Source organism: Lissotriton helveticus, chromosome 3_1, assembly GCF_964261635.1.
Source record: "Lissotriton helveticus chromosome 3_1, aLisHel1.1, whole genome shotgun sequence".
Classification (NCBI taxonomy): Eukaryota; Metazoa; Chordata; class Amphibia; order Caudata; family Salamandridae; genus Lissotriton; species Lissotriton helveticus.
The window spans coordinates 168,921,979-168,944,465 of NC_136061.1; the positions used below are offsets into that span (position 1 = coordinate 168,921,979).

The window sequence follows — 22,487 nt, forward strand, 5'->3', positions numbered from 1 at the left end:
TTCAGCACTTAATGCTCTAGATGGCTTTATGGTTTTTACCATTCCAATAACAGTGTCTACCTAAAATACCTATGATATGGAGCCCTGATGTAGTCTTGATTGCAACGAATCACGGGTTGGCTTCAGCTATTCTAAAGGCTGTTGTAAAGATTACAATAAGCAACTTGTAAAGATCAAGATTGAAGAAACTACACTTGAAGACTACATTATTGCTATACAATTATGATACATAATCTGATAGAAACTACAAGCCTCAGATTCCTTAGCGTAGAATTATCCCCAGGCATGAGACTGGACCCGGAAAACTTTCTTACCCAGCATCTCTGCGTGCTGGGGGGGTGGTACCACGTGACTCCGCCTGACGTCCTCCGCGGGCGTGACGTCAGCGAGGTCATATAAGCCCCACCACGGCGAGGTGACGTAAGTTTTCTTCTTTTCTGCGTGCAACGCGGACCTGGATGTGTTCCTGGCCTGTTTTAGGCCCCTTTTTTTTAGTGTTTTTCTTGGAACAGTGTGCGAATGCCTTCGGGCTTCAAGACGTACTCGTCTTGCGCGCGCCAGATGTTGGCGACGGACCCTCACCCTATCTGCATGTGGTGTTTGGGAGCGCACCACGACTCCACAGGCTGTGAGGCGTGTCAGCAAATGAAACCTAAGTGCTCCGGATGAAACTCCTTTCGGCATGCATGTCCAGATCGGAGTCGTTGAATCGTCCGTCCCCCGCGGACGGCTTCAAGAACCTCCGTCTCCGGCATCGTCCTTCTCCAGGCTGCAAGAGCGTCGTTCACTTGTTGGTAAGTGTCGCAGTTTGTCCCCGAGGCCCGGTTCCCGGTCTATGGGGGAGTGGGACCTCCACGAGCGGTGCGGCCCCGCGCGTCGCCACCCTATCTGCTGTTTCCCGGCGCGGAGGGAACAAGAGCCCAGATGGAGGCCTATGCGGCGGCTTTGCAGGCATCGTTTGCTTCTCCTTCTCCTTCCCCTCCTGGGACGCCTGCGGATCCCTAGCAGCGTGTGGGAACTTCTGCGGTGTCGCCGGCGGCTCTGGCGCCTACAGGTTCGGCTCCATGTTCAGTGGAAGTGGTGTCGTCGGGGTGCCCTTCGGGGTTCCCTCCTTCGGAGCCACGGCGCCTCTGCCTCGCCGCAAACCCCCGTGGGGGTCCCTCTGGTGTCGCGGGAGGTTGCTGGGGCTCGGGCATGTCCTCGAGTCCCCCTTGGTCCTCTGGGGCGGCGGCGGCCTTGTCCAAGGCCGAGGTAACACCGCTCAGGCGCAGCAGGGTTTCGACTAGGGCTTGTGCGTGTCCCCGGGCCCTCCTCGTCCCTCCACGCAGCCGGCTGCCTCTTCGGAGGTTGAGTCGGCGCTTTTTCGGTGCCGTTCCTTAGCCGCCCCGGCTTCGACCCAGCCTCGGTCTCCTGCACCACGCGTTGTGGCGGAGGTCGTTCCGGTGTCTCCTTCCGTGCCGGTTGACATGGACCGGTCGCGGACTCTATGGCGCCGGGTCGTTGATTCGTCTTCGGATGCCCCCTCTTCTCAAGAGGTTCGGCGGTTGATGGTTTCATCTTCTCAGGAGATGGGTCTCCGCGTTGTGGCTTTTTCCCACGGCTCTTCACCGTCGCCGCAGTCTTCGCCCCCTTTCCGGGCTTGGCCTTTCCTTCCTCCGGTTGGACTGGGGGACGGCCGCCTTAGCTTGTAGCCATCGCCCACTGAGGAACTGCTTTCACCACCGCAGGGACCTACAGAGGCAGGTGCCTCCTTCGCTCGAGCCGTGTCCACAGCTGCAGGGATCTTGCGCATGGGCGATCCAGCTGCCCATTTTCCCACAGATCATCTTCTGGAGGTCCTCCATCAGGGTTCTTGTGGTCGGGAGTTGCTTCTTCTCTTCGAGACTTCGCTCCACACTTCTCTTTTGGGGGCTTGGGGACAGACCGCCACAGGGGACCCGGTGCCCCAACAACTTCTGCACCACCACCATCCTGCGCCGCGTGATCCCATCTGTCTTTTCCTCCACCCCTCTACCAAGGGCCCTCTTTTACAGACTGCCTTTCCCTCCCTGCCATCGGTCTCCCCCGTCACGGAAGGCCCGTCGTCCTCCTCCTCCTCCTCCTTCCCCCCTCAGTGACCTGTGAGTCGGTCTGGGTTTTGGGAGGTGTTCTTCCGTTGTATTCTGGGGTCTTGTAGCGAGTAGCCCCGGTTGTGTGTTCTGTGTAGTTCATGTGCCTTCAGGACCTTTTTTAGGACTTTGGTGCTGTTGGCTGCTGGTCCGGCCCTTTTTTGATTTTGGTTTTGGCTGTTGGTAATCCATGTTGGCCCTGAGATTAGTATATTGAAAAGGGGGGCGCACAACCTGGGGATTGAAGCGGTAGAAACAGTGCTACTGAATTCCACTCTGGATCAGAAGTTTCAAATTTTCTTATTGGAACTGTTAAATTTCACTCTTTATCAAAGCTATTTTAAATGACAAGATGGTCATTTTCTGCAACTTACAGGTACCAGCATGGGTAATTGCGCAGCACCGTGCTACGCGAACATCTTCATGATGAACTTTGAAAACAGTCACATTTTGAATGGTGAATACTGGAAAAGACATGCAAGTATATTTTACAGATATATCGATGACATTTTTGTCCTTTGGATAGGTCCCAAACTAACATTACTACAACAATTGGAAGATTTGAACAAAATCAACGATCGGATACAGTTCACTTATACCATTGATCAGAAAAGTATAGCGTATCTAGACGTCCAGGTACAAATCGAAGGGAACAAAATCAAGACGACACTGTACAAAAAATCTACAGATCGCAACAACCTACTGCACTATGCCAGCTTCCACCAGAATTCGTTGAAAAACAATTTGCCACTATCTCAACTATATAGAGTTAAGAGAATAGTTTCTGAACCTGAAGAATCCAAGATACAAATACAAAACATGATTCAACGTTTTCAAGAGAGGGGTTATCCCACGAAAATATTAGAGACTGCAACCACTAAATGCGATACCAAATCACGCTCAGACCTATTGAGGAGTTCCCCGAAAATATCTGAAAAACGTGCAGTAGTTGTTTCAACATTTTCTACCAAGAGCTACGCATACAAACAATCCATTCTCAGACATTGGCAAATTTTATCTAATGAACCAGATTTCAATGGGATTTTTTCAAATCAGCCAAGATTTGCTTACATTCGCAGCAGAAACATCCAAGACATGCTCAAAAAAAGAACTCAAGATACCACACATGAATCGTTCAAAGGCACAGTACCATGTTTCAATTGTAATAATTGTCATGCAATTATTAAGGGAACTATTATCAACCATCCAAAGCAAGGAAATCCTATACCTCTCAAAGTCACGGCAACTTATGACAGCATGAACCTTGTATACCTCCTCAAGTGCCCATGTGGACTGGTATATGTGGGCAAAACTACCAGGAAGATAAAGACTCGACTAACTGAACACACGAGCAATATAAGAACAAAAAACGAAAAATCGCCCATTGCTGTTCACTTCAATGAGAAAAGACACAACATTTCACAATTAAAATTCTTGGTGCTTGAAATGGTTGCCACCATTGAAAATCAAGATGTGAACAGAAAACTCTTACAAAAAGAAAATCAATGGATTTTTAAGTTGGACTCTTTAAAGCCTTATGGGCTCAATGAACGCTTGGACCTCTCATGTTATATATGAACAATAACAACACAGACACGTTTCAGAACCACAGTTACTGCATTTATTGTAATATGATTTATTGCCATTAATGATTTTTTTATATTTTATAATTTAGTTTGTTGTTAATGGACAAGTTTTTGCGAGTTAGATGGTACCCGGGAGTATATCACAGAACTTGGTGGGTCATTGAAGCAGAATACCCTGTTCCAATATGGCCGAACTCATTTGGCACTCTAACTTTAGTCCGACTTCACTTTCTAATCACCTCAGCGGGAGGTCGTCTTCACTTTTTAGTACACCACGCTTTATCAACAGTGACGGGTTGGTCCCGCGTTTGTTCACTTTGAGAGTACAACGCTCGGAACTTCACATCAGCGGTAAGTTGACAACATCGCGATTAAAGTGGGGATTAGCAATAGGGTATGTTCACATTTAAGATTCGTTTTTGAGTGAGAAATATCCGCACGCAAACTCGGAGGTACCATCTGGTTTCATTTACGTTACCATGTAACACCCATCTTGCTTTATATGTGACACTTTGTTTTTCACCAAGTCGTACTATACCTACGTTAGGGGCTATAACAGGTTCACTCTTAGAGCCTTAATTTAAGTAAAATGAGTTGATTTGGAGTGCGATTTTCATTTAGTAACTGTCATGTTTGTAAAATGTACTGCATGCTTGTTTAATATGAGATTTACAATTGAATAGATAGACTGATGGACCCTCATTTATACATATTATTTTTACAGATTCCCCTGATGAAGTACCTGTCATAGGTACGAAATGCATTGGGAAAAGCTCTATATATCTATATGGATTAATGATTATGATATGCTTCACGATGTGAATTTCAACATTGAGAATTGAAGAAATAAACCAAATGATGATTGAAATTTGATGAACTTACTAATTACTGATTTTACATGATTTAAAACAAGAAATAGATCACAGTGTCGATCCGATACAGCAGCGCCCAGAGGGTCGCCCCCAAGATAAAGGGAACGCTTTTTTCTACACGGCCCTGAGATTAGGCCTTCTGTGTATTCTTGTTGTCTGATTGGCAAGCAGTCTGCGGTTCTTCCGCAGGTCTTTCTATTTGTTCTCGGCTGCAGAACATTTTCCTAAGAGGGTTCCCATGTCCTTGGGACGTAAAATGCCCTATGTGGGGTAGTGGTAGCTAATATATAGCTCTCTCATGTGCTGGGAAGATGTTGTCGTCCTACGGGCCACTGCTCTCCGTGGCATCACGGTATGTTGCAAGTGCGATCTTCTCTTTCTTCTGCACTTTTAGCAGTGCAGCCATCTCTGTCTTGTCCGCTGCTTGAGGCTGGGGATCCACTACTTAGTGGATTGGTTCTGTCTTGGGTCCTGGCGGTCCTGTTTTTCTGTACTACGGGGCCATGGTGAGATCTCGTTCTTATTCCTCCGCCTGCCTTATTGCTGAGGCACTGTTCTGTCTTGACTTAGAGCTGTGAGGGTCTCGGCTGCCCTCTTCACTGGGTTGTTTCCCGGTGGAGGGCTTTGCTGTGTTTCTACCCCTTCTCCTTGAAGTCTGTAGGTGGCTCAACTTCCTCTGTATTGTCTGTACCTTGGGGCTTCCGGTGGAGGTCCCTGATACGTTGACTGGGCTTCAGGTGGTCTGGCCTCCTTCGTTTTACCCTTGCTTCTCCTGTTGGTGGAGGCTGAGTTGCCTCTTGTCATGATGACACATTCCCTGTGGGGCTGGTGTTCCTCCACAATGCTGAGGTTCTCTTCAGCTCAGGGCCTGTGACTCATCCCCTGTTGCGGTGGATGTGGCTATTTTTCCCTGTCCCCGTGACTGGTTCCCTGTTGTGGGTCTTGTGCTCATCTGAAGCTGGAGAGGTCCTCTCGCCGACCCTCCTCCCCTTTGGGTATGGCTAGGGTATCTATTCTACGTGAAGGAATCTGCGGCTAGTAGTCTCTGTCAGATGTACGAGTAACTTACCTTTGATAACTATGTATCTGGCAGAGACGATTCTAGCCGCAGATTGCTTCACTACCCACCCTTCCTCTCATTTCTGAAAGGACCCTCTGCTTGGGTTTCTGTAGTCGCCTCCCTTTGGGTGCCTTGTCTTCTATGGGTGTCCTCTTTCTTTTCTTCTGGTCAGGCATCCCTCTGGCTGGTTTATTTCCAGCATGAGGGCCTACTTTGGCTCTTTCCCTCTGTTGTTAGAGTTCTGATCCCCTCCTGGTCTTCTTTGTTGGGGGTTCTTTACCAGTCCTTGGCCTCCTGTTCCTTTCAGATGGCATTGTAGTCTACGGATGGATTACCCGTCCTTGACCTCCTCCTCCTATTAGGAGGTATGGCCATCCTTGGCAGTATAGTCTGGAGATGGATTACTATTGCTCCTCTGTTCCGGGCTTGTGGCCCTTCCCCTTGTGGTTTTCGCTGCAGACTCTCTTTCCTTCTCTTTCTGTCATGACGCTTTCTCATCCTTGTGACTCCAGGATGTCTCTCACCTTGGCTTTCAAGGTGGTTCCACGGAGTGGTGCTTTACGCTTTTCTTGCTATGGCTTCGCTGCTCTGGCCTTCTAGTGCTTTACTGCCACCTAGTGCTTTCGCCTTGACTTGCACTAGTTGTTCCTCAGAGTGGTGCTCTGCTCTTTTCCTGCTCTGGCCTGCTGTTGTCGTCTTCTGGTGCCACATGGTGGTGTTTCTCACCTTTTGTTTCTCTCTATTTTGTCTCTGTTTTTTTTACACACTGTTCCCATGCTATCCTCAGTTTTGTTGTGATGGCTCCGCGTTATGGCGCAGAAAAGTTCTCAGAAGCAAACTGACGTCAGCGCGCCGGGGTGGGGCTTATGTGACCTCGCTGACGTCACGCCCGCGGAGGCCGTCGGGGCGGAGTCGCGTGGTACCGTCCCCCCTCCAACCGAAACATCCCCCCACCCCCGGCGCACAGAGATGCTGGGCAAGAAAGTTGTCCGAGTCCAGTCTCACCCCTGGTGATAATTCTACATTAAGGAATCTGCAGCTAGAACCGTCTCTACCACATACATCGTTACCGAAGGTAAGTAACTCGTACATTTCCTTACGTGTGTCGGAAGACTACATATAGATGTACATAGACCTCAGATTGAGGCTCTAACCTATGAATGTTGGGTCAACATTCATCCATTGTGTGTACCTTACCTACTTAATTGCTATAATACCATATACCATGTAGTAACTCCCAATTGAGCACTATAGAACCCTTCTTTCACCCTCATTCCCTACCCTTTTCCTTGGACACCTCGTAAAACCTGTGCGTGACTTTTACGTTGATTGGAGATGTATCCCTTTCTAAAAAAAAAAATAGTAGCATACATCAGTGAGAGGAAACTTTCTTTACTTCTCAAAGAGTCATCTTCATCACCCATGACAAGTGGGTTTTGAGAAAATCTCGGAGGGTCATACTTTAAGCAAATTACCTTCCCTCTACTTCAAAGTAGCAGAAATCATTGCCAAAGCTGCTTAAAGAGATTAAGTCCTATCAACCATTGCTGAGTAGATCCTGTTTGCGGTCAAGGACAACAATTGTACTGTTTTTACCCACTGGACAAATAGGTCCAACCACCCATGCAGTGTAAACTCTTTTACAGTGCGACAGTGTGGATCTGTGAAAGAGAATCACTTGCCACTAAAGCGAGGTTTGTATCCATATACATAAGATATGTTGTATATATAATTCATTAGTGCAAAGTCTTTTCTATTAGGGCAGGTGCTCTAAGGAAGAGCTGTGAGGTCCACCTTCATTACCGACAGTGATTGCGGTAAAAATACATGTACATACATGTTTGTGGCATTTAACAATTTGAATCTGTCCATAATGCTCACAAAAGGTTTTTAGACCAATATACTGAGAATCATGGAACCAAGACCTGCAAGTGTTTGCTTTCAAAATAAAACAAGCACAAAAAATTGCAACTTGAAAAGAGTGTTGCTAAACTATCGTACAACTTTCAATACAATTCATACGGAGGCGTCATTGTGGAAAACATGTTTAATGTATGACTGTATTTTAAATAAAAGATTATGGATGGAAAATCCGTGCGAAGGTATAACTGAGAACATAAAAGTAAATTAAAGGCCCGGTTCTTTAAAAAAGAAAGTCACAAAGTAGGATCTCTGGGCACATGTCCTTGCACTGGTGTAATTCTATTATTTTCATAAATTCACAAGTTGGCCTGGACCTGTACTGCTAGTAAAGTGTTGTGAATTCCCCTTTTGCATGAGCAGATACACTGTAATGCTGAACCTGCTGCACAATCACAAATTCACTTCCCTAACACCCACTTTTTTCCGGCTTGGAAAAAGGTTTTACTCTGCCATTGCCAGGAGTAAATTTCAAACCTTTTTCACCATGGTAAGAGATTGGAGTTATTTAATACCCTTACACATATAAGTTTGTGAATGTGCTCATATTCACAGGGCATTTCAACCCTTGAACTACTGCTCTTCATCTACTTCCAGCCCATTTTGAAAGATTTGTGGAAAGGTGTCAAAATCAGAGGCTTGTACTAGGACACTACCTGAATTTGTCACCTCCCTGCAGGACACCAATCTAAACAAATGGACTTTTTTTTTTACTTTACAGAATACTTAGATTCCTGAAGCATCCTGTCCCTTGGTCAAGTAGCTAGTTTATAAAATTCCTCCCCGCCCCCCCCTGAAAGATGCAACAACCTTTACTTTGAAACTATTTTGTTACCAAACGAGTGGTGGAATCAGGCTTGTGTTAGATCTGTGCAACCTGGCCAAATTTCTTCTATTGGATACAACCTGGCCAAATTTCTTCTATTGGATACATTTACTATGGCTAGCACAAATACTGGAAGCAATGTATCTGAGGGCTGATTAGTGTCTGTAGGCTTCCATGTTGCCTACTTTCATACACACGCAAAGCAAGCTTTACTTATACATCCTGTTTGCTATAAATGCTCAACACCGTTGATGCTGATGCTTCCAGATATGTATCCGATCAGATACAAAGTGCTCACGAAGATGCTCCTTTCCATCAGATCACATTTGTATCTGTAGGATGTTCACTTATTCCTTTACCTCGATGACTGGCTAGTAAAAGCTGTCTCAGAAGAGGGTAGCAAAAAGTACATAGGTATTAGGCAACACTTTTCACAATTTATGTTTTTGTATGAACATCAGGAAGTCTCAAATAGTTGCTCTGGAGAAAAGTATTCCAGCAGATGGGAGGACAGTTTTTATGAGAACAAAATGATCGCAAGGACATATATGAAGTTTCTTTCTCTTAATCCGTGTTGGTTTACCATGTAAACCAAACCCTTTCTTTGCCTACTTCCTTCTGCGATCCACTTTCCTTAGCTGAAAGATCTCTCCTTACGCTAGACTTCAGGACAATACTTATGTTTTATTTTGACAGACCCAAAGATGTTAGGAAAACCAAACATTTGTTTACTATTGTTCCCTACTTGACAGGCTTGCCTATTTCAAAGTAGTCTATCTCTAGAAGGCTAGTCAACATATAATTGTGCTATGAGAAAACCTCTAAGACGTCTGGCAAACTAAAAGTTGGTTCTGCTAAGGGTAAATCTGCAGCTCCTGCATTACTAAGAAATATCCCAATTGCCAAGATTCGTAAGTCAACTACCTGGTGGATGTGAAAACATTTACAAGACATCATTTTCTTCATTCAGATTCTAGAGCAGATGCTAAGTGCCTGTCTGAGGAACTTCTTTGCTTAGTTTGTCATTTATCTTTTTTTAACTTTATTATTTTCACTGCCCGTAGTAGGGACAGATATCCTGTTCAGCACTTCTGATGATAAATGGTGATCCCTACAAAGCGAATTAATAATTACTTACTCGTAATCCTAGTTCTCTCATTCAAGGGACTATCCCTTGAAATTATTAGCAACCTTCCTTCCTCCCCAGTGGAAATAATAAGGATTTGTAGGATGCACATATATCCTATGTCTTTGTTAAAAAGGAAGTGGAGCAACTGCCACAGACCAGGGATCAAGGAATACTAGAGGAATTGGATTGCTTAAAACGGCAGTGTCATTCTTTCCAGCATTACATGACTGCATGTCTGGAAGAGTACATAGCCCTAGCTTTTCCCGTCAGTTTTTTCAAAAGCCGTTTTTTCTGTTGACCAATTTATTTGGCAACTTCTCCATTATTAAGCAGGCTGTTGTTTTTTCAAGAAAGAAAAAATAAGATTGGCCAGCATAACCTTCTACAATTTTTTTAGATGAGAATATTTCTTTTTCAACGAAGAACATTTATCTCTAAAAATTTCTCTGTGATCCACTGGAACTAGGATTACAGGTAATCACGTATTCCTTTTTTGTAGTTAATTCTAATGTGCCTTATTTTGTAGTAAGTTCCAATGTCCCATTGTTTCCTGTTCACTAGATGGTAGCACGAGATTTCTATGTTCCTTGTCTCAGGGTTTAACTGCTGGCTTTGTCTTGAGGGGAGGTACGCATTTATGGGTCCACTAAACTTTTTGGGGCTTCTCAGATTGTGGTAATCACTTTGTTATTGATTCAAATGGTGAATAATGTTCAGGTAAAAGTATCCATCAGAAGGATAAGTAATTTACCTTTGGTAAGCAATGTTTCTGGTGGCTACTCTATCTACCTGTAAATTACTCACAAACATGCCCGCCTAACGATTCTGCAGAATATTGTTGTATACGTTATAAAGTTCCACAGTTTTTTTTGCACTGCATTTCTGTCTCTTTTGTAAGCCTTTTGTTTACCTCTCAAGACATGGAACAAAGAACACAACCTAACATCAGGGCACCATGGTGGTGCCATAGAAGGCTCTGTGATGTCATATTCAGGGAGGCATCAAAGTTATATTGGAGCCATGGCACCACTTATTGGTGCAGGGGTGCTATTTCAACTTTTCCAGATTCTGTCTGGAACCTGGAGGAGATTTAACAGCTGAACAATATGCAGGTAGATATGGTATCCATTGAACATCATTAGCAAATGTAAGTGACCTATTCTATACGGCTTCAACATGGTATGATTATTTTCTCTTATATTCAGGTGGATACAGCAAGTGAAATGGAGGAGTTAGATGTGGATAGTGTATCTGTGATTCCAGAGCCACGGAGCCGAACTCCTGCAAAGCTTCAAGTCTTCCTTGCACGATACAGGTACAGTCAAATGTATATTTCTGTCAGGTCCAATCTAAATGACTTTAAACTTACAACTGTGATATAGATAACTGAAATTATGAAGCAATTATGTGTCTAATAATTGGTTGTTATGGATTTCTGGAGTGTTTGGAAAGTGATGTATAGTCAGATGAAAATGCTCTCCAGCACTCTCATTCACTCAGTTTCAAGTTTATTTTATTTGTTTTGGTACTCTACTGAGGACCACAAATTTATACGGTAAAATACGGTTACAAATCTTTTTAGAATTTAGTATTAATACAAAGCTAAAAAAGGTGTTAAAAATTTATAAAAGTTATAACAAACTAATTCATTGGGAGGAGATTTACATACTGTGATCAAGTCCTTTACAGTAGTGATACGGCAGTTAATGTATATAGGATTCAGATGTTTTGTCCTTGCTGCCACTAGTTTTGGATTAGGACATGTGAATAAAAGATGTTCTACGTCCTGCTCCCCTCCTTAGCAGAGGTTACATAATGAAGATCCATTTAGGTGCCATCTAGATGTTATTGTTAGCACTGGTAGAATGCCAAGCCGTAACAGGATAATTGTTCTCCTAGCGCCGTGCGAAAGATTAAAGTCTATGTATTGTTGCACTTGCTTAGGTGCAATTGTTTCCGCAAAGCTTCTATACAGAGTCAATTTGGCACAGTGAGAAAAATCAAGATCGTAACTGAGTCTGGGGGTTAAACATTTTTTAAAAAGTTTCAATTGTGATGGAGTCCACGTAAGCAACAGGTTAACATTGATCTCGGCTAGTTTAAATGCAGTGGACATGTTGCTGAAGAATACTTGTTTCGAAGCATCACAGTCAAAGGTCTCAACTTTAAGTAGTGAACGGAGAGTTCCATCCTTTGCGTGCAGCAGGTTATATGCCCACCTGATGACGTTTGCGATGGCTCTTGAATATGAGCTCGTGATTGAGAGTTCGAGGCGAAGAGCTTGCACCTGAATGGATTGTGATACCTTCAGCATTTTCCTCAGTATCTTCCCTTCTTTTTGGTCCATGAATGACCACTGTTTTATTGGAATATATTCCAAAGCAAATGATAAAACTGGAGGTATCTTTGTACTATATACCTTGAGTAGGGATGAAAAATGTCTGTTACCTGAAGCCGTGTATAGTCTTTGAAGGGCTCCAGCGTGCACCTCGGATTTCCTAGTCAGGTTATTAACATGTAAGTTGTTTTTCAGTGTCTTAGTAAAAATCCTGCCCAAGTAGGTGTATTCGTCAGTCTCCTCTATTGCTCCAGCACCGAGTCTCCAACAAAATTTGGTACTTCTTTTTCTTCCTGAGAAGGAAACTATTTTTGTGTAAGATTTGGAATTAAGAAGTTTTCTTGAGTGTATTTATTCAGAGAGTCTAAAAGTCTTTGCAGACCAAAGGGCGTGAGATCTAACACTACAATGTCGTCTGCGTATAAAAGAACGTGAACGTTTTGGGCAGCGATCTTTGGAGGCAGACTTGGCACTTGTTGCAGATGCTGAGGCAAATCGCTAAGGTATAGTGAAAATAGCAAGGGGGCTAGGAGACACCCTTGCTTGAGACCATTTGCTGTTGGAATTATGTTGGTCAGGCCCTTTTCACACCCCATTTGTACTTGGCACCACGTGTGTGAATGTAGTGTAATTATGATTTGTAATAATTGTTCAGGAATTCTTAGCTTCCTCAGTTTTTTCCAGAGAGATGGTCTATCTACTCGATCAAATGCGGTAGAAAAATCGATGAAAGCTGCGTATACCGGTTGGGATTTTCCTACAACGTATTTGTCGAGGATTGTTTGTAATATAGCGATGTTATCAGTAACCGAGTGCTTTGGCCTGAAACCAGCCTGAAATAAGGGAATTAAATCCTGAGAAAATGCCCAGTTTTTGAGTTGGTCCAACACTTCAGCAGCGAAGATTTTCCCCGTGGCATCTAGTAATGCTATTTGGCGGTAGTTGCCAGCCTGATGTCTTGATCCTTTTTTAAAAATCGGTATTATAATACTCCCCTTCCAGGATTTTGGCACTGTTCCTGTTTTAAAGATGAAGTTGAAAAGGGGAGAGAGCATCTTACTCCAACCCTTAGGGTCAGCCTGTAGGACCTTGATTGGTATTTGGTCTGGGCCGGAGGCTCCTGTGAATCTCGCCTTTCGGATATGCATTTCTATTAAGAACGGAGAGGCGTGTCCAATCGGAGCGTTGTTTCCTTCACTATTATTTCCTGTGTTTTCGGCCGCTTCAATACTCGTATTTACTCTGTACAAAGCTGTCGGGTAGATTTCCCATTCTTGAGGTGGGACTGGGATAGAGTGCAGGGCCTTTTTTGTTCCGGTTTCCTTTGCAATTAATGACCAGTATGATCGTTGGTTGCGCTTTTTTGCCGCAATTTGTAAGTCGACCCAGTTTTTGTCCTGCATTATGCTTTTTAAACAACGCTTTTCTCGCTTGAGTTGATTTTTCAGTTTATTGATTTCTACTTGCCTTAAAATTGAGCGGTCCACGTATTGAGCTCTAATAAGTTTGTTTAGTCTTTTTGCAGTAGCAGAATTCGAGGTTTTATTTTTATTTTTGTTCTTTACTGATACAGCTTGTTGCAATTTGTTTTGAAAGACTTGCTTTAGATTCTCGATAATGGATTCAAAGTTTGTTATTGGGTCAGCAGAGTGTTCTGTGGATAAAAGATGGTTTGTGTCAATTAAGGTAGTTATTTTGTCTAACATTGTTGAGTTCCAGTAGATCCGCCTTTGGTTTATTTTTGTCTCTACTGTGCTATGTTTATACATAATTTGACTAGGTGAGCAGGTGCTTATTTTCCATTGCGTGTGTAATTGCAGGATTGCGTGGTCACTCTCTTCAGTAAAATTGGTGCGAAGGTGTGAAGCAAACTCAAATGACTCCATGCTGCCGATCATATAATCTAGGATTGAAAGGGTGCCATTTCCCCGTCTTGTGTGGGATGCAGGGATGTCCCCTTCCACGTTCCCGTTCAATATAATTCCATTTAATAATGAAAGTGACGCTAATAGCATTTTCACCCTTTTATCAGCCCTGCTTCTGGTCGGGAATGTCGGCACCGGTATTTCTAGGGCTTCATCTTTATACCAATTTGCCCAGTTGGAGATTTCGGTGTTTGATATTTTGCCGTTGAAATCACCCATGATCAGGTATGGCAGATAAGATTGAGCTTCGATTATTTGCTGAATGGCGTCAAGGGTTTCCTCAAATTGGACATCGGTCTTTAATCCGGGGGGGACATATACATTGAAAAGTAATAGACCTTTTTGAGGGTCTAAAGAGTGAGTCTCCATCCTGATCTTTATACACTGGAATTGCTTAGAGTTGGTGTCCAGAATCTCTTGAGCCCAGAGATACTCGTCCCTTAATAAGATCGCTATCCCTCCCTTGGCGTGTCCCCGTTTGGCTTTCTGCGCAGGGATGTCATAAACGAAATAACCGTCCTGGTTAAAAGTTTTTATTGACCAGGTTTCCTGTAATGCCAATATATCCGGTCGATTTTTTGTGGCTTCCGTCATTTTATCGGTAGTTTTCCCTGCCATGTTCCAAGATGTTATCGAAAGGCCGTTGCTAAACGGATTGGGTCTCATACTTCGCATTTTTCCCACCGTTCAGTGACTCAGAGATCCATGACCATGACTGGAGTATTTTTGCTGCTTCCTTTGCTTCCGCGTCTTGGCTCCAAACTTCTCTTTCTCCGTTCTTTACTAAAATCCTTAGATTTTGATTTGGATTTGAATTTGTTGCTGAGTCGTCTGCGTTATAGATAGTTTTGTTGTGAGTATGGTGATTTTCCCATAAGGGTCCTTTAGACCATTTTTGCGGATTGTTGACTGTGGTTTCCTGCATTGGGATCAAATCATAGCCAAACTTATGTAAGGTCTCCTGTTCTCTTAGGATGATCCCTGGTAACACCGGTGACCAAAATACTACCACCGCTGTTTTGGTATTTTCTTTCTGGGAATATTACTAAGTCAATCTCTTTACTTGTTAAGGTTTGTAACGGAATAATACTTTGGAAAAGATTGACTATTCTACCTCGATTTAGTGGGACACTATCTGTGGGAAAAAGCTCTGTTATTTGTAAATATTTTGATGATGTTTCTACCCCGGATGGGGCTTTTTTGGCGTAGTCTTCTGGCCCTTTGAAGGGCTCCCTTGACCCTGAGGTTGTTCGATTGAGGTGAAATTTTTTGGCTCTAGGATTTAAAGTGGTATTTTGTTGGGGGATTTTTATGTCTGCGTTTGCTGCCGCGTTTTGATTTGTTCCCTTTGTGGGAGTCGGTGTTTTTGTGCTTTCATCATGCTCGTGCTGGGATGCAAGGGGGATTATTGCTTTCTGGAATTTGAGCCTACGCGCTTTCTTCTTTTTAATTCTCCGTTGCGGTTTTCCTCTTTTATTCCCTGCTCCTTCTTGGTTCTTCTTGGTTTTTTGTGTATCCCTCACTTGTTCACCATCGAGAATGATGTTGGCCTTCTTTTCTTGATCAGTCACCGAATTGGGCGTTGTTGGTTTATTTTTGATGTTTGCAAAAATAGGATATCGGTTGTGGACGTTAATTGTGTCTTCGCTGAAGAGTTTCTTTAGGGAGTATATAATTGGCTCCTGATGGTTATTCTGAGATCCCTTGTTTGATGTTCCTTTCGTTTGAGTACCGATATCGTTTTTTCCCTGGTCTTGTAGCGTGTTGTTGATATTGTTATTGCTTGTTGCCTCTTGGATGGTTACTGGGGTTTCTTGTATTTTTATAGACTCTGTGTGGTCTTTTTTTCTTTTTTCTTCTACTAGGAATTTTAGGATTCCTATTTGGACATCGAGGGTTTGGTCGGAATTCTCCAGAATGTGGCCTAAGAATGAAAGAACAGACTCTAAGATTTCTTGCAGGATGAGAAGTGACTTAGACACAGGTGTGTTGTGATTAGTTGGGCTGGGAGATTTAAACAGGTAGAGGTCTGGTGAATAATCGAGATCAACCGGGGATTTTTGTAGTGTACTAGTAAATATCTCCTCTGGCCTTATTTGCGATTCAAACTTCTTATCGTTCTCCTTGACAATTGTTTTCTGGACATGAGTTGTTACAGTCAGTACTGCGTTGGATGTTTAATGGACTAGAGGTAATTAGGCCAGGTAAGTCAGATTCCAAGGGGGATTCCTCTATAATTGATGGGCTGGTTTTGTGTTCAGGATCAAATTCTGGGTTTATTAGGTTTTAATCACTTGATTGGTCCTGTGAAACTCCCGATATTTTTTCTCCTCCCTCCTTCAACTCAGGTTTTATTCCTTCGTTTAGCGATTGACTTTCTGTATGGTCATTGGTGGTAAATGTGGAAAAATAATTAGTTATTGCAGGGGTCCTTGTTATCCGTCCACTTTTCACCGCTTTGTTGGATGACTTCCTTATAGCCTCTTCAGTGCCCATTCGTTTCATAAAAATGGTACGTGACCTCAGTTTCTTAAAAGCCATTTCCTTTTCTTGGGGCGGCAGTTGTTCCGCCTTCCCGGGGGGGGGAATTTTAGGCTGCCCCACGTGTTACCTGGCGAGTTTGTGGGCTGTGAAGAGGGGCCGAAATCCCTCTAGGCGCGAGATAAATGGCTGAGTGGGCACTCTTCGAGGGCGCAGGGCGCTTAGGGGGGGGGCACTCGGGCGGGGAATGGCAGCACTGACCGCTCAAATCACCACCACCCCTTTCCCCGAACCCGGGCGCCCCTCTCACCGTCCCACTGTCAGAGGCCACCACTCACGCTAGTCGTCTCCTTCCTCAGAGTCCACCAGATCCCGGGGCTCCTCACCGACACCTCAAGCCACTTCAGCGCTGGTGCGCCGCTGGCGCTACGGGGCGCCGTCACTGATCCTCTCCTCCCGCTCCGGTCCACCTCAGTCCGTTCCCCAATCTCCTCTGCTCCGCAGGTCGACGGTGGGCCTTCAGCTGTACAGGTCGCGTTCTCCACTGGGGCCGCCGCCGCCCTGCGTTTCACGCTGCAGAGCCCTGGATACTCGTTCTCGCCTTAGGCACCGTCGGCTGATTGCGGGTTGCAACCTTCGCCTGGGCCGCCGGCCGCGCCTCAGATCGCGCTGCGGGTACCCAGCGGGTTGGCGGACGGGCGGGGTTATTTTCGGACGCGGAGTTGCGTGCGAGCCTCCTGCTCTGCTTCTCTCTGCTCCATGCGCTTGAGACCCGACCCCTTGGTCTCAGCTTTGATGATCGCGGCAGGAGCGGGTAGGCACCGCTACTTAAGCTGCCTACTGGTCGCGTTGCAGGGGCCCCGTGGGCCGGCTGACAGGCGGGAGTTCTTCCGATCGTGGTGTTGTCGAGGCTAGCCTCCCGCTCCGCTCCTGCTCCTGCTTCGCTCCGCTCTGCACCACTCTGGTCGGCAGTCCGTCTCTCTGATTCTGCTCTCTGGCGCCCTCTCTCAGGGTCAGTGAGAGTGTCTCTTCACTCATTAATCCTACACTCCAGCACTCTATTTTTCTTAACTTAATATGCTTGATTTCTAAGGGTCTATTCTTCGTAAATTACCTAAATTAGGTACAGAACAGCCTTCCTCGAGATTATGATCTCCCTAGCTAATCCACAGATGTAGGAACCAGCCTGTCATTTCTTGTGTTCATTCAACTAAACAAAGCCTCTAATCTGATAGAGACACCTAGCTGCAGATTCCTTAACTTTTAAATTCTCCCATGGTGACATTCTGGATCTGGAAATTTTTCAGCAGTCGGCTCCTTGTCATGATGTCAGTTGAGCCATATAAATCTCCTCTAGCGTGCAACATCAGTTTCTTCTTTTCCGTGCTGTAATGCTGATCCAGAGAAGTGGTTCCTCAGGTCATTTTTTCTCTACCTACTTCGACACTTGGTGTCGGTGGAACAGTATGCCTTGGTCAAATGTCGACCGATTTCAAATCTTGTGGGTCTTGTAGCAGACATTTGTCAGTGACAGACCCGCATACAATTTGTATGTGGTGTCTATGTGAGCACCACAACGGCAAGTATTGTGGTTCCTGCCAGAAGCTAAAACTGAAGTAGTTGAAGGAACGCCGTTTGAAGTTGATAGCAACGCGTGTAGCACTCCGTCTATCATCACCTTTGTTTGCTTTGTGCGCCCTAAGTTGGTAGGGTATGCCCAGACGTGGGTCCCTTACTCACTTTGCCACTGGATTCAAGCTAGCCTGGCTGATGAGGGCTGTTAGCCCGAAACTGGTCCCAGGATGCTTGTTTTCGGTCCAGGGAAGACATGGCTTGACAGTTTGGGCTGGACTGTTCCCATGAGGCACAGGGTCAAGACTGATTTGCATATAGTTGTGTCTGAACTGGGGTGGCGAAATGAGCTAAAGAACGATGATGTATTCAACCCAGATCTGTGACTGAGGGTGAGTGTCAGTGCTCCGTCCATCATCTCCTTTGTTTGGTTTGTTCGCCCAACTGCTCACTAGCTTCCGTCACTTTCCCCGACAACTGGAAACACGCCCAGATCCACCCCTCCCCAAGAAACCCTTGGCAGATCCCATCGACCTCAAAAACTTTAGACCCATCTCCCTGTTTCCATTTCCTGCGAAAGTCATTGAAAAAGCAGTCAACAGACAACTCACCACGGCTTTAGAAGACAACAACATCCTCGAAATCTCCCAATCCGGATTCGGGTCCAACCACAGCACCGAAACAGCCCTCCTGGCCGCAACAGACGACATCCGCCCCCTACTGGACAAGGGAGAGACGGCGGCACTCATCCTTCTCTTCCAGGGGATCCTCCTCAATATTCATAAGCACATGAATATACACGCCCATGTGCGGGACCCCATATATGTAGATATGTATGTATATATATATATATATATATATATATATACACACACACACACACATAATGGGTATATATATATTTTTTGTTTTTTGTTTTTTTGGAGCTACCTCGCTCCAAAATTATGTGGAATGCAATAGGGTCCCAAGGGGGTTGAGAATCTTCACAATACCCTCCTATGAAAATCCGGACCCACAACTTTTGAAAGACTGGACGGCGTACATCGCAGATATGAGCAAAGGAATGTTGCTAATGTTAATAAAATACGCCTGGAGCGATAGGGAGAAAGCCCTCGCCGAGATACAGAGACTAGAGGACCTCATTGGCAAGGAAAAAGACACTAAGATGGCAGAAGATTTGCGCGAAATAATGATGAAAAGACTAAAAGACTATGAGAGTGGCATAAAGAAACGCAAACAAACTAAATTCCAAAGGGATGAACAGGATTACCTGACAGGCAGAATCTTAACTTTTGCGAAAAAGTTTGACGCAACAAGGAAGAGGCTTGCGCAGGGGACCCTAGCTGCAACAGAAGTCGTAACTTCCGAGTCAGATGCATCCATGTCGGAGGACGAATCATTGAGAGGTGACAAAGGAAAAAAGTAAGGACCACCTACTACAACTGTGGTTCCTTTTTTAGACGAGTACCAGGTCCTCAAGGAGACACGACACCGCCCCCAAGGTCAAACACCACAGAAACCTCAACAAAAAAGAGGAAAACAAGGCGGGCAGGAGGGGCAGGAGTAAATGCGCAAGTGACGCAACCGATGGTAACTCGCCGCAGGGGCAGGAGAGGGAGATGGTAAAGGATGAGCAAACCACAGTGAACCTCTCCGAAAGACAACTTAATGCCCATGAAGAAAAGGTCCTGAAAAGAGGATTAACTTTTTGTCCCACATCAAAATTCAACCCGGTACAAACAAGAATAGATGTATTCAAGTTTGTAAGGAAGTTAAAACTACAAAAAATATTTGCACAACAAACCCAATCTGGAACAGAAAGACCTCTTGAAACAACTGGGGCCACTGGTACCACTCTTAGGGACAATGACTTGCCACTTCTCGTAACCACCTATGACCTGGCGGAAACAGGGGATGTACCCAGTACTATGGAGGTACTACAAAGAGAAGAGATCACGCAAGTCAGGGATCCCAGTAATTTGAAACACAAATCTAGATTCTTGCCCCACAAAACGCATGACGCAATAGACGTCTTTAATGACGCCATCCTCCAAGACTTGGACAAAATGTCCGATAAAAATCTGGAATTGAATAGAAAGAACTCGAATATCTCTCGGCTGGAATGGGAAGCCATCAAAACATTGGAGGAAGATACATCAATTGAAATTAAGCCCTCGGACAAGGGAGGGAATATTGTGATCTTCAGCAAAAACCAATATAAACAAGAGGCCCTACGACAATTACAGGACAGGAACTGTTATACCATCATTAACAGGAAAGACTTTGTGAAATGCACCATTGATTATCACGCACTATTGAAGGGGTGGAGGGATGAAGGGATGCTTAATAAACATGAAAATGAATACCTGCATTGTGAGCACCCAATAATTCCCACATTCTATCACCTCCCCAAGGTGCATAAGGACATGAAGAATCCACCTGGGAGACCCATTGTCTCCTCAATAGGGAGCCTTCTGGAGAACACTTCTAGGTTTATTGACACTTACCTAGCCCCCTTTGTCAAGGATTTACCCTCCTATGTTAGGGACACCCAAGATTTTTTAAGATTGATTGACGGTATCGAGTGGGAGCCGGACATGCTTCTAATTACCCTCGATGTGGCCAATCTCTATACCTGTATAGATCACCAGGAGGGTGTCTCTGCGATGAAATGGTTCCTAGGCATGAAAAACATGAAGTATCATCAACATAACTGTATGCTTTTGAGGATGGCCGAGTTTTGTCTCAACAATAACGTCTTTCTTTTTGCAGGAAATATGTACAGACAAATCAGGGGGACTGCCATGGGCACGTTCTTCGCCCCCAGCTACGCGAACTTGTTCGTGGGCTGGTGGGAGAAGCACGTGGCCTGGGGGGGGACCAATGAGAAATGGTTGGATCGGATCATGATCTGGACAAGATATATAGATGATTTGTTTGTCGTATGGCGGGGCGATAGATCCTCGGCGGAGGAATATATTGCGCCTCTCAATGATAACAATCTTAATCTGAGATTTACCAGCACCATCAGCGACACATCTGTACATTATCTTGATCTGGAGGTCTTCGTAAAAGACAGCTCCTTACTAACAAAACTGTATCGTAAGCCCACAGCGGGCAATACAGTATTACATGCGGATAGCCACCATCCAAGGAGTATGATAAGAAATATCCCCTTTGGGGAACTACTCCGCCTGAAAAGGAACTGTACAGATCCTAAAGATTTCGCACAGGCTCGGGATGAAGCAGTATACAGGTTCAAAGATAGAGGGTACTCGAAGGCAACATTAGCGAGTGCAGTAAGTAGAGCTGACCTCCTGGAAAGAAAAGATCTGATGAAAACCAAAGTGAAGGATGTAAAAACGGAGGGAAGTGCCAGAATGATAACCACATTTAATATGAGATCTAGTGAGTTAGTGGCAATATTTAACAAAAACTGGCACATTCTGAAAACTGATCCAATAATGAAACATACTTTACCCCCCAGACCCTCTGTGACTTACAGACGATGCAAATCTCTAAGTGACCATCTGAACGACAGCCACTTTGAAGATTCCCTTAAAACAACGAACAAGAAACTAGTTTGTGGCTTCTATCCTTGCATGCACTGCAAGGCGTGCAGGTATAGTAAGAAACGAACGAAATACGACGGGAGACCCAATGATTCACGCCCCATAAGAACTATCACAAAATTACTGAATTGTAATTCAGAATATGTGATTTATTGCCTGGAATGCCCGTGCTCCAAGAGATACATTGGCAGTACAATCAATCAGGCCAAAAAACGTATCCTGGAGCACATGCGTGCTATAACAAATAAGGATAAGAGCTACCCTGTAGCGCGCCATTTTGAGACCCACCACAATAGCAATAGGGATCTATTGTCATACTTCCTTATCGATCAACTAGATAGGAAGGAACGTGGGGGTGACAAAATCAGAGCATTGCGAGCCTTGGAGTCCAGGTACATTATTGACCTCCAAAGTATGCAACCGAGAGGTTTAAATAATGACGAGGAATTATGGGTCCACCTGAAATAAAATAGGGAGTCACAAACAAATATTACCATTGTTCTGTAACATAAGAGTGGCGCAGCTGTGCATAAATACTTGCCCATATAGGGCACTATTGGAAAGCAGGGATTAGTGTGTCCAAATATATATGCCCATACAGGGCTATATTATCTGTCCGCATGTACACATACTAATAACCAAGGAACGGAGGAACTGAGAGAGTTATTGAACATCGAGAATTTAATTATCTGACGTCCCAATCCTCAAAATACTGATACAAATGTGAAGGTTGACAGTAAAGGTGTATATATAAATAACTTTGATGCTTACAATTTAAATGAATTTTGAGCAAATGAAGGCATCTTTTAATAATGAGTACATCTAAATAATAATGGGGAAAGGCTATGATTCCAATGCAAATGTTGTATTCTTCTTAGGTGGTACCTAAATGATGAATGTTGTACATGCAATCAAAATGAACTGTTAAAATAACATTTTGGACAATTCAATGTTTTTAACTACACGAGCACTTTTTATTCACCTTTTATTCACCATTTATCCCACCATGTACATTTTGTATGAAGGACACTCAACATGACGTTGCACACTATAAGATGGCCGCCGATTTGGCGAGATTCAGTCCTCTTTCTATGTTGT

The 22,487-nt window shown here is 44.4% G+C and overlaps 1 protein-coding gene across 7 annotated transcripts in view; it reads left to right on the top strand.

Moving 5' to 3' along the window:
* TSPOAP1 (TSPO associated protein 1) overlaps positions 1-22,487 on the top strand; it is a 3,238,928-nt gene that overhangs the window by 1,747,814 nt on the left and 1,468,627 nt on the right. For all 7 annotated transcript variants that reach the window (XR_013608584.1, XR_013608585.1, XM_078679480.1 and 4 more), the window contains one exon: positions 10,707-10,816. Coding sequence is in view for 5 of the 7 variants with exons in the window: in XM_078679480.1 (XP_078535606.1) it covers positions 10,707-10,816 (110 nt within the window). In the remaining 2 variants the exon portion in view is untranslated. The remainder of the gene's footprint in view (positions 1-10,706; positions 10,817-22,487) is intronic.